The sequence below is a fragment of the Ranitomeya variabilis genome, chromosome 2, assembly GCF_051348905.1.
Source record: "Ranitomeya variabilis isolate aRanVar5 chromosome 2, aRanVar5.hap1, whole genome shotgun sequence".
NCBI classification, from domain to species: domain Eukaryota; kingdom Metazoa; phylum Chordata; class Amphibia; order Anura; family Dendrobatidae; genus Ranitomeya; species Ranitomeya variabilis.
In genome coordinates, this window is record NC_135233.1 from 605342410 (window position 1) to 605360884 (window position 18475).

At 46.0% G+C, this 18475-nt stretch overlaps 1 protein-coding gene across 5 annotated transcripts in view; it reads left to right on the forward strand.

Moving 5' to 3' along the window:
• The window catches only part of CEP89 (centrosomal protein 89), a 106350-nt gene extending 95897 nt beyond the window's left edge, over positions 1-10453 (forward strand). For all 5 annotated transcript variants that reach the window (XM_077288650.1, XM_077288653.1, XM_077288651.1 and 2 more), the window contains one exon: positions 9186-10453. In XM_077288650.1, coding sequence (XP_077144765.1) covers positions 9186-9381 — 196 coding nt within the window. In that variant the 3' untranslated portion in view covers positions 9382-10453. The remainder of the gene's footprint in view (positions 1-9185) is intronic.
• The last annotated feature ends 8022 nt before the right edge of the window (positions 10454-18475 follow it).

The following is an 18475-nucleotide window of genomic DNA, read 5'->3' on the forward strand; positions in this document are numbered from 1 at the left end:
ATAATGGAGAAGAACGCTCCGCCGATGCCGGTGCTGATCGTGAGCGCTCAGTGTAAAGTAATTTGTAATTGCCCAGAGCACAGGAAGCTGCGATGAGACTGAAGAAAGCAAATTACAGCGGCAGAAGAACACAAGCACACTGCGTCCTCTCCCATTGTATCCCTCATCATCCGCCTCTGAGCGCGGATCATTAATCACTCACACAGCGACAGCCGGACCCCACCGTCCATCAGACCCCCAGGAAAGTGTCGGATCCACAGTGTGGAGAAAGCACAAGGATAAGTGGCAACATCCAGATGTAGACGAGACCGTGGTACTACAACTCCCAGCATTTGTAACCCACACTACATGCCTTAGCTACAGGTCCTTCTCAAAAAATTAGCATATAGTGTTAAATTTCATTATTTACCATAATGTAATGATTACAATTAAACTTTCATATATTATAGATTCATTATCCACCAACTGAAATTTGTCAGGTCTTTTATTGTTTTAATACTGTTGATTTTGGCCTACAACTCCTGATAACCCAAAAAACCTGTCTCAATAAATTAGCATATCAAGAAAAGGTTCTCTAAATGACCTATTACCCTAATCTTCTGAATCAACTAATTAACTCTAAACACATGCAAAAGATACCTGAGGCTTTTAAAAACTCCCTGCCTGGTTCATTACTCAAAACCCCCATCATGGGTAAAGGCCCCGTCTCACATAGCGAGATCGCTAGCGAGATCGCTGCTGAGTCACAAGTTTTGTGACGCAACAGCGACCTCCATAGCGATCTCGCTATGTGTGACACGTACCAGCGATCAGGCCCCTGCTGCGAGATCGCTGGTCGTGTCGGAATGGCCTGGACCTTTTTTTGGTCGTTGAGGTCCCGCTGACATCGCTGAATCGGTGTGTGTGACACCGATCCAGCGATGTCTTCACTGGTAACCAGGGTAAACATCGGGTTACTAAGCGCAGGGCCGCGCTTAGTAACCCGATGTTTACCCTGGTTACCAGCGTAAATGTAAAAAAAAACAAACAGTACATACTCGCCTTCTGATGTCCGTCAGGTCCCTCGCCGTCTGCTTCCTGCTCTCACTGACTCCCGGCCGTACAGTGAGAAGTGAGAGCACAGCAGTAACGTCACCGCTGCGCTCTGCTCTCACTGTACGGCGGCACTCAGTCAGAGCAGGAAGCAGACGGCAAGGGACCTGAAGGACATCAGATGGTGAGTATGTACTGTTTGTTTTTTTTGGTAACCAGGGTAAACATCGGGTTACTAAGCGCGGCCCTGCGCTTAGTAACCCGATGTTTACCCTGGTTACCCGGGTGCTGCAGGGGGACTTCGGCATCGTTGAAGACAGTTTCAACGATGCCGAAGTCGTTCCCCTGATCGTTGGTCGCTGGGGAGAGCGGTCTGTGTGACAGCTCCCCAGCGACCACACAGCGACTTACCAACGATCACGGCCAGGTCATATCGCTGGTCGTGATCGTTGGTAAATCGCTTAGTGAGACGGGGCCTTAAGACTAGCGACCTGACAGATGTCAAGAAGGCCATCATTGACACCCTCAAGCAAGAGGGTAAGACCCAGAAAGAAATTTCTCAACAAATAGGCTGTTCCCAGAGTGCTGTATCAAGGCACCTCAATGGTAAGTCTGTTGGAAGGAAACAATGTGGCAGAAAACGCTGTACAACGAGAAGAGGTGACCGGACCCTGAGGAAGCAGTGGACTGAGTCTGGTGTGGAAAGGCGTGTGCAGGAAATGGGCTACAGGTGCCGCATTCCCCAGGTAAAGCCACTTTTGAACCATAAACAGCGGCAGAAGCACCTGACCTGGGCTACAGAGAAGCAGCACTGGACTGTTGCTAAGTGGTCCCAAGTACTTTTTTCTGATGAAAGCAAATTTTGCATGTCATTCGGAAATCAAGGTGCCAGAGTCTGGAGGAAGACTGGGGAGAAGGAAATGCCAAAATGCCTGAAGTCCAGTGTCAAGTACCCACAGTCAGTGATGGTGTGGGGTGCCATGTCAGCTGCTGGTGTTGGTCCACTGTGTTTCATCAAGGGCAGGGTCAATGCAGCTAGCTATCAGGAGCTTTTGGAGCACTTCATGCTTCCATCGGCTGAAATGCTTTATGGAGATGAAGATTTCATTTTTCAGCACGACCTGGCACCTGCTCCAGTGCCAAAACCACTGGTAAATGGTTTACTGACCATGGTATTACTGTGCTCAATTGGCCTGCCAACTCTCCTGACCTGAACCCCATAGAGAATCTGTGGGATATTGTGAAGAGAAAGTTGAGAGACGCAAGACCCAACACTCTGGATGAGCTTAAGGCCGCTATTGAAGCATCCTGGGCCTCCATAACATCTCAGCAGTGTCACAGGCTGATTGCCTCCATGCCACGCCGCATTGAAGGAGTCATTTCTGCCAAAGGATTGCCGACCAAGTATTGAGTGCATAACTGAACATTATTATTTGATGGTTTTTTTGTTTGTTATTAAAAAACACTTTTATTTGATTGGACGGGTGAAATATGCTAATTTATTGAGACAGGTTTTTTGGGTTATCAGGAGTTGTAGGCCAAAATCATCAGTATTAAAACAATAAAAGACCTGACAAATTTCAGTTGGTGGATAATGAATCTATAATATATGAAAGTTTAATTGTAATCATTACATTATGGTAAATAATGAAATTTAACACTATATGCTAATTTTTTGAGAAGGACCTGTATATACTACACTCTGATACTACAACTCCTAGTATCCCCAACTCCGAGTACATGCCATCACTGTACACTAGTGCGTTACTACAACTCCCATTATATCTGACCCACACTCCATGCCATATCTATAGACGACACTGCGATACTACAACTCCCAGCATCTCTAACTCACACTCCATGCCATATCTATAGACGACACTGCGATACTACAACTCCCAGCATCTCTAACCCACACTCCATGCCATATCTATAGACGACACTGCGATACTACAACTCCCAGCATCTCTAACTCACACTCCATGCCATATCTATAGACGAGACTGCGATACTACAACTCCCAGCATCTCTAACCCACACTCCATGCCATATCTATAGACGACACTGCGATACTACAACTCCCAGCATCTCTAACTCACACTCCATGCCATATCTATAGACGAGACTGCGATACTACAACTCCCAGCATCTCTAACCCACACTCCATGCCATATCTATAGACGACACTGCGATACTACAACTCCCAGCATCTCTAACTCACACTCCATGCCATATCTATAGACGAGACTGCGATACTACAACTCCCAGCATCTCTAACCCACACTCCATGCCATATCTATAGACGACACTGCGATACTACAACTCCCAGCATCTCTAACCCACACTCCATGCCATATCTATAGACGAGACTGCCATACTACAACTCCCAGCATCTCTAACCCACTCTCCATGCCTTATCTATAGACGAGACTGCGATACTACAACTCCCAGCATCTCTGACCCACACTTCATGCCATATCTATAGACGAGACTGCGATACAACTCCCAGCATCTCTGACCCACACTTCATGCCATATCTATAGACGACACTGTGATACTACAACTCCCAGCATCTCTAACCCACTCTCCATGCCTTATCTATAGACGAGACTGCGATACTACAACTCCCAGCATCTCTGACCCACACTCCATGCCATATCTATAGACGAGACTTCGATACTACAACTCCCAGCATCTCTAACCCACACTCCATGCCATATCTATAGACGAGACTGCGATACTACAACTCCCAGCATCTCTGACCCACACTCCATGCCATATCTATAGACGACACTGCGATACTACAACTCCCAGCATCTCTGACCCACACTCCATGCCATATCTATAGACGAGACTGCGATACTACAACTCCCAGCATCTCACTCCATGCCATATCTATAGACGACACTGCGATACTACAACTCCCAGCATCTCTAACCCACTCTCCATGCCTTATCTATAGAAGAGACTGCGATACTACAACTCCCAGCATCTCTGACCCACACTCCATGCCATATCTATAGACGAGAGACGAGACTGCGATACTACAACTCCCAGCATGTCTTAACCCACTCTCCATGCCATATCTATAGACGAGACTGCGATACTACAACTCCCAGCATCTCACTCCATGCCATATCTATAGACGACACTGCGATACTACAACTCCCAGCATCTCTAACCCACTCTCCATGCCTTATCTATAGACGAGACTGCGATACTACAACTCCCAGCATCTCTAACCCACACTCCATGCCATATCTATAGACGAGACTGCGATACTACAACTCCCAGCATCTCTAACCCACACTCCATGCCATATGTATAGACGACACTGCGATACTACAACTCCCAGCATCTCTAACCCACTCTCCATGCCTTATCTATAGACGAGACTGCGATACTACAACTCCCAGCATCTCTAACCCACACTCCATGCCATATCTATAGACGAGACTGCGATACTACAACTCCCAGCATCTCACTCCATGCCATATCTATAGACGACACTGCGATACTACAACTCCCAGCATCTCTAACCCACTCTCCATGCCTTATCTATAGAAGAGACTGCGATACTACAACTCCCAGCATCTCTGACCCACACTCCATGCCATATCTATAGACGAGAGACGAGACTGCGATACTACAACTCCCAGCATGTCTTAACCCACTCTCCATGCCATATCTATAGACGAGACTTCGATACTACAACTCCCAGCATCTCTAACCCACACTCCATGCCATATCTATAGACGACACTGCGATACTACAACTCCCAGCATCTCTGACCCACACTCCATGCCATATCTATAGACGACACTGCGATACTACAACTCCCAGCATCTCTAACCCACTCTCCATGCCTTATCTATAGACGAGACTGCGATACTACAACTCCCAGCATCTCTAACCCACACTCCATGCCATATCTATAGACGAGACTGCGATACTACAACTCCCAGCATCTCTAACCCACACTCCATGCCATATCTATAGACGAGACTGCGATACTACAACTCCCAGCATCTCTAACCCACACTCCATGCCATATCTATAGACGAGACTGCGATACTACAACTCCCGGCATCTCACTCCATGCCATATCTATAGACGACACTGCGATACTACAACTCCCAGCATCTCTAACCCACTCTCCATGCCTTATCTATAGACGAGACTGCGATACTACAACTCCCAGCATCTCTTAACCCACTCTCCATGCCATATCTATAGACGAGAGACGAGACTGCGATACTACAACTCCCAGCATCTCTTAACCCACTCTCCATGCCATATCTATAGACGAGACTTCGATACTACAACTCCCAGCATCTCTAACCCACACTCCATGCCATATCTATAGACGACACTGCGATACTACAACTCCCAGCATCTCTAACCCACACTCCATGCCATATCTATAGACGAGACTGCGATACTACAGCTCCCAGCATCTCTAACCCACACTCCATGCCATATCTATAGACGAGACTGCGATACTACAGCTCCCAGCATCTCTGACCCACACTCCATGCCATATCTATAGACGACACTGCGATACTACAACTCCCAGCATCTCTAACCCACACTCCATGCCATATCTATAGACGAGACTTCGATACTACAGCTCCCAGCATCTCTGACCCACACTCCATGCCATATCTATAGACGACACTGCGATACTACAACTCCCAGCATTTGTAGCTTATTCTCCCTGCCGTAGCTATTGCCAGAACACCCTGTGGCACTGTTGCTGTCCTGGCATGCTGGGACTTGTAGTTTGGAGAGACGCGGGTGGAAGCTGTGCTTACCGTACGGTTATTTCCTGAGCTCCAGATAAACCTGCGGAAAAGCAGGATGACAACTCCCATGGGAGTCACAGTGGTTCTCCGTATTGATTGCCACCCAGCTTTCCAAGAAGCAGAGAATATCGAGCAACGTGACCATTGAGCGTCTCCTCGTTCCGACATCGGGATGGGGAATGATTTTTCCAATGCCGAATTGAAAGGGCTGCAAGTGTCCTCCGCCGGTTGAAGCCTCATTGTAATTTTTGCTGTCCGAAACCATCTAATATATAATTGCCTAGAATACTACTTCCTGCAATTTGTGCCAACTTCCGTGGCTTTGTCCGGAGCTAATGTCCGGAGCTAATGTCCGGAGATAAGTGACGTCACCAGTGTCCTACACCCAGGCAGAGCACAGTGGCCCCAGGCAGAGCACAGGGGCCCCAGGCAGAACATGGGGCCCCAGGCAGAGCACAGGGGCCCCAGGCAGCATATGGGGCCCCAGGCAGAACACAGGGGCCCCAGGCAGCATATGGGGCCCCAGGCAGAGCACAGTGGCCCCAGGCAGAGCACACACCAAATCGGAGGCCGAGGGGCCCCGCCAACCAAATCGGAGGCCGAGGGGCCCCGCCAACCAAATCGGAGACCGAGGAGCCCCGCCCACCAAATCGAAGGCCGAGCGGCCCCGCCCACCAAAGCGGAGGCCGAGGGGCCCGGCCCCGCCCACCAAAGCGGAGGCCGAGGGGCCCCGACCACCACATCGGAGGCCGAGGGGTCCCGCCCACCAAATTGGAGGCCGAGGGTCCCCGCCCACCAAATTGGAGGCCGAGGGTCCCCGCCCACCAAATTGGAGGCCGAGGGTCCCCGCCCACCAAATCGGAGGCCGAGGGGCCCCACCCACCAAAGCGGAGGCCGAGGGTCCCCGCCCACCAAATCGGAGGTCGAGGGTCCCCGCCCACCAAATCGGAGGCCGAGGGTCCCCGCCCACCAAATCGGAGGCCGAGGGTCCCCGCCCACCAAATCGGAGGCCGGTCCCCGCCCACCAAATCGGAGGCCGAGGGTCCCCACCCACCAAATCGGAGGACGAGGGGCCCCACCAACCAAATCGGAGGCCGAGGAGCCCCGCCCACCAAAAGTAAGTGAGGCCCCAAAAGAAAGTGCGCCCCCGGGTGCAAAAGTAAGTGCGCCCCCGGGTGCAAAAGTAAGTGCGCCCCCGGGTGCAAAAGTAAGTGCGCCCCCGGGTGCAAAAGTAAGTGCGCCCCCGGGTGCAAAAGTAAGTGCGCCCCCGGGTGCAAAAGTAAGTGCGCCCCCGGGTGCAAAAGTGCGCCTCCGGGTGCAAAAGTAAGTGCGCCCCCGGGTGCAAAAGTAAGCGCGCCCCCGGCCCCGGGTGCAAAAGTAAGCGCGCCCCCCAGTCCCGTGTGTGAAAAGTGCTGCTGTAAAGCTGGTAGCGCTGTTCAAGCACCATGTATTTCCTTCAGGAAATGCCCATCTAATATATAATTGCCTAGAATACTACTTCCTGCAATTTGTGCCAACTTCCGTGGCTTTGTCCGGAGCTAATGTCCGGAGCTAATGTCCGGAGCTAATGTCCGGAGATAAGTGATGTCACCAGTGTCCTACACCCAGGCAGAGCACAGGGGCCCCAGGCAGCATATGGGGCCCCAGGCAGAGCACAGTGGCCCCAGGCAGAGCACAGTGGCCCCAGGCAGAGCACAGGGGCCCCAGGCAGAGCACAGTGGTGCCAGGCAGAGCACTGGGGCCCCAGGCAGAGCAAAGGGGCCCCAGGCAGCATATGGGGCCCTAGGCAGAGCACAGGGGCCCCAGGCAGAACACAGGGGCCCCAGGCAGAGCACAGGGGCCCCAGGCAGCATATGGGGCCCCAGGCAGAGCACAGGGGCCCCAGGCAGAGCACAGGGGCCCCAGGAAGCATATGGGGCCCCAGGCAGAGCACAGGGGCCCCAGGCAGCATATGGGGCCCCAGGCAGAGCACAGTGGCCCCAGGCAGAGCACAGGGGCCCCAGGCAGAACATGGGGCCCCAGGCAGAGCACAGGGGCCCCAGGCAGAGCACAGGGGCCCCAGGCAGCATATGGGGCCCCAGGCAGAGCACAGTGGCCCCAGGCAGCATATGGGGCCCCAGGCAGAGCACAGTGGCCCCAGGCAGAGCACAGGGGCCCCAGGCAGCATATGGGGCCCCAGGCAGAGCACAGAGGCCCCAGGCAGCCTATGGGGCCCCAGGCAGAGCACAGTGGCCCCAGGCAGAACATGGGGCCCCAGGCAGAGCACAGGGGCCCCAGGCAGCATATGGGGCCCCAGGCAGAGCACAGTGGTCCCAGGTAGAGCACAGGGGCCCCAGGCAGCCTATGGGGCCCCAGGCAGAGCACAGGGGCCCCAGGCAGCATATGGGGCCCCAGGCAGAGCACAGTGGCCCCAGGCAGAGCACAGGGGCCCCAGGCAGAACATGGGGCCCCAGGCAGAGCACAGGGGCCCCAGGCAGAGCACAGGGGCCCCAGGCAGCATATGGGGCCCCAGGCAGCATATGGGGCCCCAGGCAGAGCACAGCGATGTTTTGGACCACTGTGCGGTGTTTCAGACCCCCTGTGTGATGTCTGGGGCCCTGTTCTTAAGTATATTAAAGATTAAAGTAACGTATATTAAAGTATATTATAGATCAAATTTGACACGTTTATGAGCACCATTGAGTGATATACTCAAGAATGACATAATTTTTCAACATTTTATGGTTTCAAACTGTAAACACTCAGAGTTTTTTTTACTTCAACCAGAAAACCTTAACGGTTCATAAAAAACTTGACTGTTCAGGATATGATAAAAGTCATAGTATTCTGAATCTTTAACTTATAAAGATACCTTTACATGGGGTGATTATTGGTTCCAGAGAGGCTTTCGGCCGATAATCGTACACATGGCTGGTGACAGGACAATACAATATAAACGTTCAAAGGTAAACACTGATAATATTAAAATCTAATATATAATTGCCTAGAATACTACTTCCGGCAATTTGTGCCAACTTCCGTGGCTTTGTCCGGAGATAATGTCCGGAGATAAGTGATGTCACCAGCGTCCTACACCCGCTCAGGGTGGACAAAGATATATGCCTTCGTGGTGCGCGGCACTTTTCTGATTGGTTGCCGCCTGCCGCGAGCGACCAATCAGAAATGTGCCGTACTGTCAAGAATTGTCAAGAGCTGGTGAGTGCAGCCATTTTTTGTTCTTTCTTACTATTATTTATTAATTGTATTATTCTTACATTTGAATAAATAAAGTATATATGGATTCTAGACTCCCGATTCTTTAGAATCGGGCTGCCATCTAGTTAAATATATATATATTTTTTTTTTCAGACAAGTGGAAGAACAGCTAGAGGTCGTCTGGGAGTCGGCGACCAAGGACAAGAAAGAACTGAGGGCGCTTCTATACGACGGACTGAAAAATGCAGGAGGCAGCGACTCCTTCCTGCAGCAGGACTCCGTCCTCAGATACGGCTTCAGCTACTGCGACGTGAACTCGTCATCGCACACCGACGTCCTGGGGAAGTAGGAGAGAACCAAAGCCTTACTGACGACCGACAGTCTCCAGAATATCAAGTCTTATTCTCACCTTCGCTGCAAAAGGCGCTGGTCACATCTGGGTCAGAGGCAAAAATACCGAAAACCAGACATTACCCCATTATGGTCAGTGGGGTCCATCGGGTGCCGCTGGTGTCCGGTGTGTCAAAACTTGCTTAAATGCATGTAACCAAAAAATTTTGCAATTGGGTTTCATTAAAAATTGAGCCCTGTTTACCTTCTACAACTTCTGCTGGCTGCAGAATGAGTTAAGTAAGAATCCATCAGCGAGCTCGCTGTGCCTCAAGGGGAGTTTATAACTCTCTGAGCCCCTCACAGACCACATCAATGTGTAAAAACCAAACCGTGCAACATTTTGTAATGAATCCCAATTACAAAAATGTTTTTTACCCCCAAATAACATGTATTTAAGTAAAAAAAAATAGACAAACCGTTTAATTTGTCAGATCCGAACAGCAGAATGAAGAAACGCAGATGTGAACACGGCCTGGATATTTCCTATTAGGTTTTTTTTATCATTTTTTTTTTATTTATATATTTTTTATAATGTTCTTTTCTTTTAAGAAATCTTTTGTACCAGGTGACCACATCCACGGCCTCCTAAGATGGCGGTCTATGGGTGCAAATCCCCCGTAATTCAATTTATAGTAGGAAGAAGAGCCGCTCCGGAGCACAAACTGCTTTTTTAATAAAAGTGCTAGAATACGGAGAACGGGGACAGTTTTAAAGCCAAAGTGTTGGAATAAATCACGGAATTACTAATTGGAGTCTTCCTATTGGCTAGGAAGAGTCATGGCGATATTATTTATAGGGCACGGCTCCTTCTGCAGCACTTTAATCCATATTCATTCAGCGCCTTTATCTGCGGGATTTTGTAAACTAATGCTATATATGTCTGGAGCTTAAGGGGTGGAAATGCACGGACATTGTTCAGACCTTGTGAAAATTACTTGATGCTTTTTTTTCTCCTCTAATTGCACAATGAATGTATTTTGTAGTATTTCAAGTATTTTTGCTACATTAAAGAGCTCTATTTAACACTGATGCTCATCCAGTCCTTGCTGGTGCATAGGTTGCAGTCTGGGATGGAACATTACTAGACGGGCTATAGAAAGCCTCAGTATGGCTGTGTGTATACGGTCAGGTGTATACGCCCATGAGGTTTACGTCTTCATGAATAGAAAAGAACCATCAGGGGCCAATTGTAAAAGCAAAGAAAAAGTCACATGGTATGTGTCTCTCCCCCCCCCCCCCCCCCCAAAAAAAAAAAAAAAAAACGCTCTGAAGGATAGGCCGAGCACTTATGCACCTTACTATTGAGCGATGGCCGGGGGTCTCGGAACCCAGAGATTATCAATGTAAACTACTACACAAGTTTTCAAAACTTTTGAAAAAGTTTGTTGCCAGTTAAGTTTATCCCTTTCCCTACATAGGACGTACAGGTGAGTGCTCCCAGGTCATCTGCTGGTGTATGGAGTGGGCTCAGGAGCGGTATTGTACAGCGAGCAGAGCGCACTCCGATCAATGCTGTTTAACCATTTCAATGACAATCTCTAATAGCGTCATGTAAATGGGACGGCGCAATTGTTCCAGAACCCATTCCTGATGATGATCGCGGTGGTGCCTACGGCCTATCGAAGCCTATGTTACCACCATCCTGGCACTCATATAAAGTCTAAGCCAGGGCTCGGCTTCAAAGAAAATCAGCAGTCATAGGTTTAAGTCCCCTAGTTGGGAACTAAAAAATCACAGGTTCAAGTTCCCTAGGGGGACCTTTAAAAAAAAAAAAAAAAGTTTACATGATCCCCCCCCTTCATGTAAAAGCACTAACACTATCAAAATATATAGTTTTTTTTTTTTTGTAACCCATAGAGTGGCATCTAAAAGTCTCGGCACCCCTGCTTCAGATCGGGGGACTGGAAGGGCCATTGTAAAACCTTCATCTTATTCCTTTTGAGGTCGTCTATTGGAGATTATTTTTGCATCAAGAATTTGTTGAAAGTTAATTGAATTCATTCTTCCCTCTACCCGTGAAATGTTCCCCGTGCCATTGGCTGCAACACAACCCCAAAGCATGATTGATCTTCCACCATGCTTAATGATTGGAGAGATATTCTTTTCACAAAATGATGTTCCCTTTTCTTGTCCTCTCATACCTTTGATCATTGTGGTCAAATTTTCTATTATAACCTAATCGGTCCACAGGACTTATTTCCAAACTACATCAGGTTTGTTTACATGTTCTTTTGTATACTTCTGATGCTGAATTTTATGGTAAGGACGCAGGAGATGTTTTCTTCTGATTACTCTTCCATACAGGCCATATTGGTGCAGGTGTCTCTGAACAGTAGAACAATGTACCACAACTCCAGAGACTGCTAAATATGTCTTTTGCAGTCAGGCAGGAGTTCTGATTTTCCTCTCTAGCAATGCTACGAGCAGCTCTCACTGAAATTTTGCTTGGTCTTCCAGACCTTATCTTGACCTCCACTGTTCCTGGTAACGGCCATTTCTTAATTACATTTCGAACTGATGAAAGTGCAACTGGAATACGCTTTGCTGTGCCAAATAATGCAATAAAAAAAGTGATCCCATCATCATATGTACTCCAAAATGATGTTGAGAAAACTTCCAACCCTATGCGCAAAAAACAATCCAATGGAAAAAAGTTTTGGCTCTTGGAAAAAGAGTAGGGGAAAATAAAATGGCAAAAATTGAAAAATCATCAGAAGGGGAAGGGATTACACAAAGGGAGAATATCCTTTCATAAGAGAAGGAAGGCAGGGTGATGGCAGCACACGTGCCAGCGGTAGTGGCAGTATTATTAGCAGCTTTGGAGAAATGACTGATTCGCTGACACCTTGGCAGGAGCCAGTGACTCTTTGCTTCCATTATACCTGTGAGTGCGGGCGGTTACACAACGTTCACAGCACAATTGAGCCTTAGTTATACCGAGATACAGTACGGCTGGTGTGTGCTATAGTTATATAATCCGCTCATTGTGCCGACCTGTCTAATGCAAGAGCCACAGGAGGACGAAACCGCTAGACTGTAAGCTCTTCACCCGCAATAACTGCAGGACGGACCGGACCCTGGAGGACACTAAGCCCTAATGTCAGAGACTGAGGAGCCTGGAGGCTGCACAGACCCATCAGAAGGATCATTGCTGACAAATGGTGAGTGTCAATTATTGAAAGTGAGTTTGATACATATTGGCTGCAAAATGAGTCAACTTAGAATCCATCAGCGAGCTCAACCCTCACGGGAGAGTTTGACTCTTCTCTTCTTTCTCCTGAGCTCCTTTCTGCTCATAATCTCAGCTCAAGTTTCATGTGGTCAAAAAAAAAAAAAACAGCCGAGAAGAGCTCGGAAGAAAGAAGATACGAGTCAACTTGGCCATCAAAGCGAGCTCACTTGCAGATTCTCAGTTAGCTCATTCTTCAGCTGACAATAGAGAGCACAGAGACTGTAGAAATTAAACAATGCCACATTTTTAATGAAAACCAATTGCAAAATGCTTTAAAGAAATAAGTAAAAACTCAAGACACCTTTTACAATAAACTTTAATAATAAGTAATCCCCAAAACATTAATGTACACATATTTGCCATTGTCATCCGGTAAAATACACATATAAGACCAGTTAAGATTGATATTTGCCTTTATTTAAAAAAAAAAAAAAAAAATCTGAATTAATAGTAAGGACTAAGACATAACAAATGGTACAATCCCACCTGCAAAAAAAAAAGTCCTTAGAAATCTACACCAAACAAGAAATACAAGTGTAAGGAAAAAAAATATTCTGGTTCCCAATTAACAAATTGGATCTGATTTTCAAAGGTCTGAAATATTGTGTTGCAGTTGCCTATTGTCAACTCCAGAGGGAGCTCAAGAGCTTATTGCATAGTCCATGACTAAGCTGTATGCATGGAGCTCCCTCTAGTGGTGGCCACGAGCAGAAAATTTATGAAATGATCCAGAACCCTTGCAATCAATTAATTTGCACCTTAGAATTATTCTTGATTTCATCTCTGAATTCAGAAGTCAGTAGAGAGAACCTGGCTGTAACAGAGGGTCATTGTCCTGGATCCTGCGCCATCACAGGGACCATCCTGCTCATCCGAATTCCTCCGACTCGCCTTCTCCCGTAGTTAAGAGAGTAAGTTATATTGCCGATGAATATAAACAATCCGGAGCCATTACTCGGGACGCGGTGTCAGCAGGTTTAATCTCCTCTGCTACTTTCCAGGCAGATATTTATTGCTTTATTGTGTAGGAATGGATGGAAATGATGAACGAGGCCGTGGGATCATTTACGTTATAGATTGTTAAAGTAGCCGGGCATCGGGGGAGTTCGGAGAGTTCATGGAATAATCAGGTCACAATTATACAGGGCATTGCGCTGAACATATACAGTCATGGCCGAAAGTGTTGGCACCCTTGGAATTGTTCCAGAAAATGAAGTATTTCTCCCAGACAATTATTAGAATTCCCCATGTTTTGTTATACACAGGTTTATTTCCTTTGTGTGTATTGGAACAATACAAAATATCAGAGATAAATTGCCACCCAAAATCCTTTGGTAATCTTCAGATTTCATTATGCTTTGCACACAGTCAAGGCACCCAGTGCCAGAAGTGGCTAAACAACCCCAAACATCTTTGATCCGCCACCATATTTGACTATAGGTGCTGTGTTCTTTTCTCTGTAGGTCTCATTACGTTTTCGGTAAACAGTAGAATGATGTGCTTTACCACAAAGCTCTATCTTGGTCTCATCTGTTCACAAGACACTTTCCCAGAAGGATTTTGGACCTTCTATGTCACAGGAGCCGGCCTGCCCAGAAAGCGGCTACCCGGTAGCTGAGACAGACTGGGCTGCTGTTAGCTGCCAGGTGCCACTCCTAGGTAGATCCCGATACTGCAGCTGTTAACCCCACTGGTCAGGCTAGCTGACACGGACTAGGGCGATGTTCAGACACACCGGTCTAGGGTACTGGATCAGGGACTGCCGCATGCGTATCGAGGGAGAATGTTAAGGCACTGGCCACAATGAGACCAGGGGACTTTGGGAACAGGACTCTGGCTGCACTAGGACCCAGGAATTCGGGTTCAGGACACTGGCCGCAGCGGGACCAGGGAACCTCACAACTGCACTGGTAAAACACCAACTACCTAATTATTCAACTTCTTGCTTATCGACTCATTAAGGGAAAGGGAGTCTCCCTGAGAGCCATCTTGCAGGTGTACAATTTATACTAAATGCCTTGCAGCAACATGCTGAGGGCATCTACTATATGAGCGCGGGGCTCCTTTAAGAGCAGATGAGTGAGTGCACTAGGTGTGCCGCCGGGAACCGCACCATGCACATCAAGATGATGCAGAACCACGCCACAGGGCCGGAGTTGTGAGTAAGCCGGCGGCAGTATTATAGTAGTTATATTCTTGTACATCGGGGCAGTATTATAGTAGTTACATTCTTGCACATAGGGGCAGTATTATAGTAGTTATATTCTTGTACATAGGGGCAGTATTACAGTAGTTATATTCTTGTACATAGGGGCAGTATTATAGTAGTTATACTCTTGTACATAGGAGCAGTGTTATAGTAATATTCTTGTACATAGGAGCAGTATTATAGTAGTTATATTCTTGTACATAGGGGCAGTATTATAGTAGTTAAATTCTTGTAAATAGGAGCAGAATTATAGTAGTTATATTCTTTTACATAGGGGCAGTATTATAGTAGTTATATTCTTGTACATAGGGGCAGTATTATAGTATTTATATTCTTGTACATAGGGGCACTATTATAGTAGTTATATTCTTGTACATAGGGGCAGTATTATAGTAGTTATATTCTTGTACATAGGGGCAGTATTATAGTAGTTATATTCTTGTACATAGGACATAGGGGCAGTATTATAGTAGTTATATTCTTGTACATAGGAGCACTATTATAGTAGTTATATTCTTGTACATAGGGGCAGTATTATAGTAGTTATATTCTTGTACATAGGGGGCAGTATTATAGTAGTTATATTCTTGTACATAGGGAGCAGTATTATAGTAGTTATATTCTTCTTGTACATAGGGGCAGTATTATAGTCGTTATATTCTTGTACATAGGGGCAGTATTATAGTAGTTATATTCTTGTACATAGGGGAACTATTATAGTAGTTATATTCTTGTACATAGGGGCATTATTATAGTAGTTATATTCTTGTACTTAGGGGCAGTATTATAGTAGTTATAGTCTTGTACATAGGGGCAGTATTATAGTAGTTATAGTCTTGTACATAGGGGGCAGTATTATAGTAGTTATATTCTTGTACATAGGAGCAGTATTATAGTAGCTATATTCTTGTACATAGGGGGCAGTATTATATTAGCTATATTCTTGTACATAGAGGGCAGTATTATAGTAGTTATATTCTTGTACATAGGAGCAGTATTATAGTAGTTATATTCTTGTACATAGGGAGCAGTATTATAGTAGTTATATTGTTGTACATAGGAGCAGTATTATAGTAGTTATACTCTTGTACATAGGGGCAGTTTTATAGTAGTTACAGTTATATGAAAACGTTTGGGCACCCCTATTAATCTTAAGCTTAATGTTTTATAAAAATTGTTTTTTTTGCAACAGCTATCTCAGTTTCATATATCTAATAACTGTTGGACACAGTAATGTTTCTGCCTTGAAATGAGGTTTATTGTACTAACAGAAAATGTGCAATCTGCATTCAAACAAAATTTGACAGGTGCATAAGTATGGGCACCTCACCAGAAAAGTGACATTAATATTTAGTAGATCCTCCTTTTGCAAAAATAACAGCCTCTAGTCGCTTCCTGTAGCTTTTAATGAGTTCCTGGATCCTGGATGAAGGTATTTTTGACCATTCCTCTTTACAAAACAATTCCAGTTCAGTTAAGTTTGATGGTCGCCGAGCATGGACAGCCCTTTTCAAATGATCCCACAGATGTTCAATGATATTCAGGTCTGGGGACTGGGATGGCCATTCCAGAACAGTGTAATTGTTCCTCTGCATGAATGCCTGAGTAGATTTGGAGCGGTGTTTTGGATCATTGTCTTGCTGAAAGATCCATCCCCTGCGTAACTTCAACTTTGTCACTGATTCATGAACATTATTGTCAAGAATCTGCTGATACTGAGAGGAATCCATGCGTCCCTCAACTTTAACAAGATTCCCGGTGCCGGCATTGGCCACACAGCCCCAAAGCATGATGGGAACCTCCACCAAATTTTACTGTGGGTAGCAAGTGTTTTTCCTGGAATGCTGTGTTTTTTGGCCGCCATGCATAACCCCTTTTTGTATGACCAAACAACTCAATCTTGGATTCATCAGTCCACAGGACCTTCTTCCAAAAAGAAATTGGCTTCTCCAAATGTGCTTTTGCATACCTCAGCCGACTCTGTTTGTGGCTTGCTTGCAGAAACGGTTTCTTTCGTATCACTCTCCCATACAGCTTCTCCTTGTGCAAAGTGCGTTGTATAGTTGACCGATGCACAGTGACACCATCTGCAGCAAGTTGATGCTGCAGCTCTCTGGAGATGGTCTGAGGATTGTCCTTGACTGATCTCACCATTTTTCTTCTCTGCCTTTCTGATGTTTTTCTTGGCCTGCCACTTCTGGTCTAAACATGAACTGTACCTGTGTTCTTCCATTTCCTTACTATGTTCATCACAGTGGAAATTGACAGGTTAAATCTCTTAGACAGCTTTTTGTATCCTTCCCCTGAACAACTATGTTGAATAATCTTTGTTTTCAGATCATTTGACAGTTGTTTTGAGGAGTCCATGATGCCACTCTTCAGAGGAGATTCAAACAGGAGAACAACTTGCAAGTGGCCACTTTAAGGAGCTTTTCTCATGATTGCATACACCTAGCTATGAAGTTCAAAACTCAATGAGGTTACAAAACCAAAAAAAGTGCTTTAGTAAGTCAGTAAAAAGTAGGTAGGAGTATTTAAAACAAGAAAATGATAAGGGTGCCCATACTTATGCACCTGCCAAATTTTATCAAAATGTCCATAAATAAATATGCATACCTCGCAACATAATATCCAAAACAACTTCCCCATGAAGGAAATAAATGAGGAAAAATGAGGCTTTAAGCAAACTTCATAATATATAAAAAATTATATTTATTGAACAATAATTAAAATGACATATGAAACAGGAACAAAAGACCTCTACATTAAAAACAGCTGGGAACAACACTATAGCGGGAGACAACCAATAAATGGCAATGTAAATGTGGTGTGAAGGCTACTAGTACCAATAGGCACACAAACTGCACTAATATGATGTAAAATAGCAAAAAGAGGTTGTGTATGATGAATGGTATGCTTAGAAATGCTATGGAAACAAACTTCCTATATTACCTGTGGCTTTCTAAACCCCTAAATCTACCAACCAATATTATCACAGGGCAAAAAACAAAGTGCTTAGTGCTATACAGATTGGACTGTGCCCATAAACCGTATACAATTGTTAAACTTACATAAATGTAAACTCCAAGCTAGGCGCGTTCCACAGCGACCCCGACAGCGCCGTTTCGCCTGACTGGCTTCCTCACATAAGGGGCGTAAGTGTCTATTACTAATTACTCTGCCTTTATATATCATAATCCCAGCTGTTCCAAGCGTCGGCATTACGGGGATGTTGTAGCACATGCGCAGGTTATCGGACGCCGCTAGACAGAAGTGACTTCCGGAGTCCTGCGCCTGGAACGCGAGCGTGGAACGCTTCGCCCTCCCATATGAGCAGAACAGGAAGTCACAGTGACATCACCAACCAGCGCATGCGCAGCCCGTATGCCAAAGCTGGAAGAAAAAGGCGAGAGGTTTAAGCAGAGATGCGGCAACATATAATAAAACGGACCTTTCTACATGGCTACAATATACCGTAGATAAGTATAATGGCAGCATTATGTGCACACAGAAACGAGACTGTATGATACATACAATAATATAAATAATCACATACAATAATAACTAATTATATAAAAACATAAAAATATAATAATAATTTACTATAAC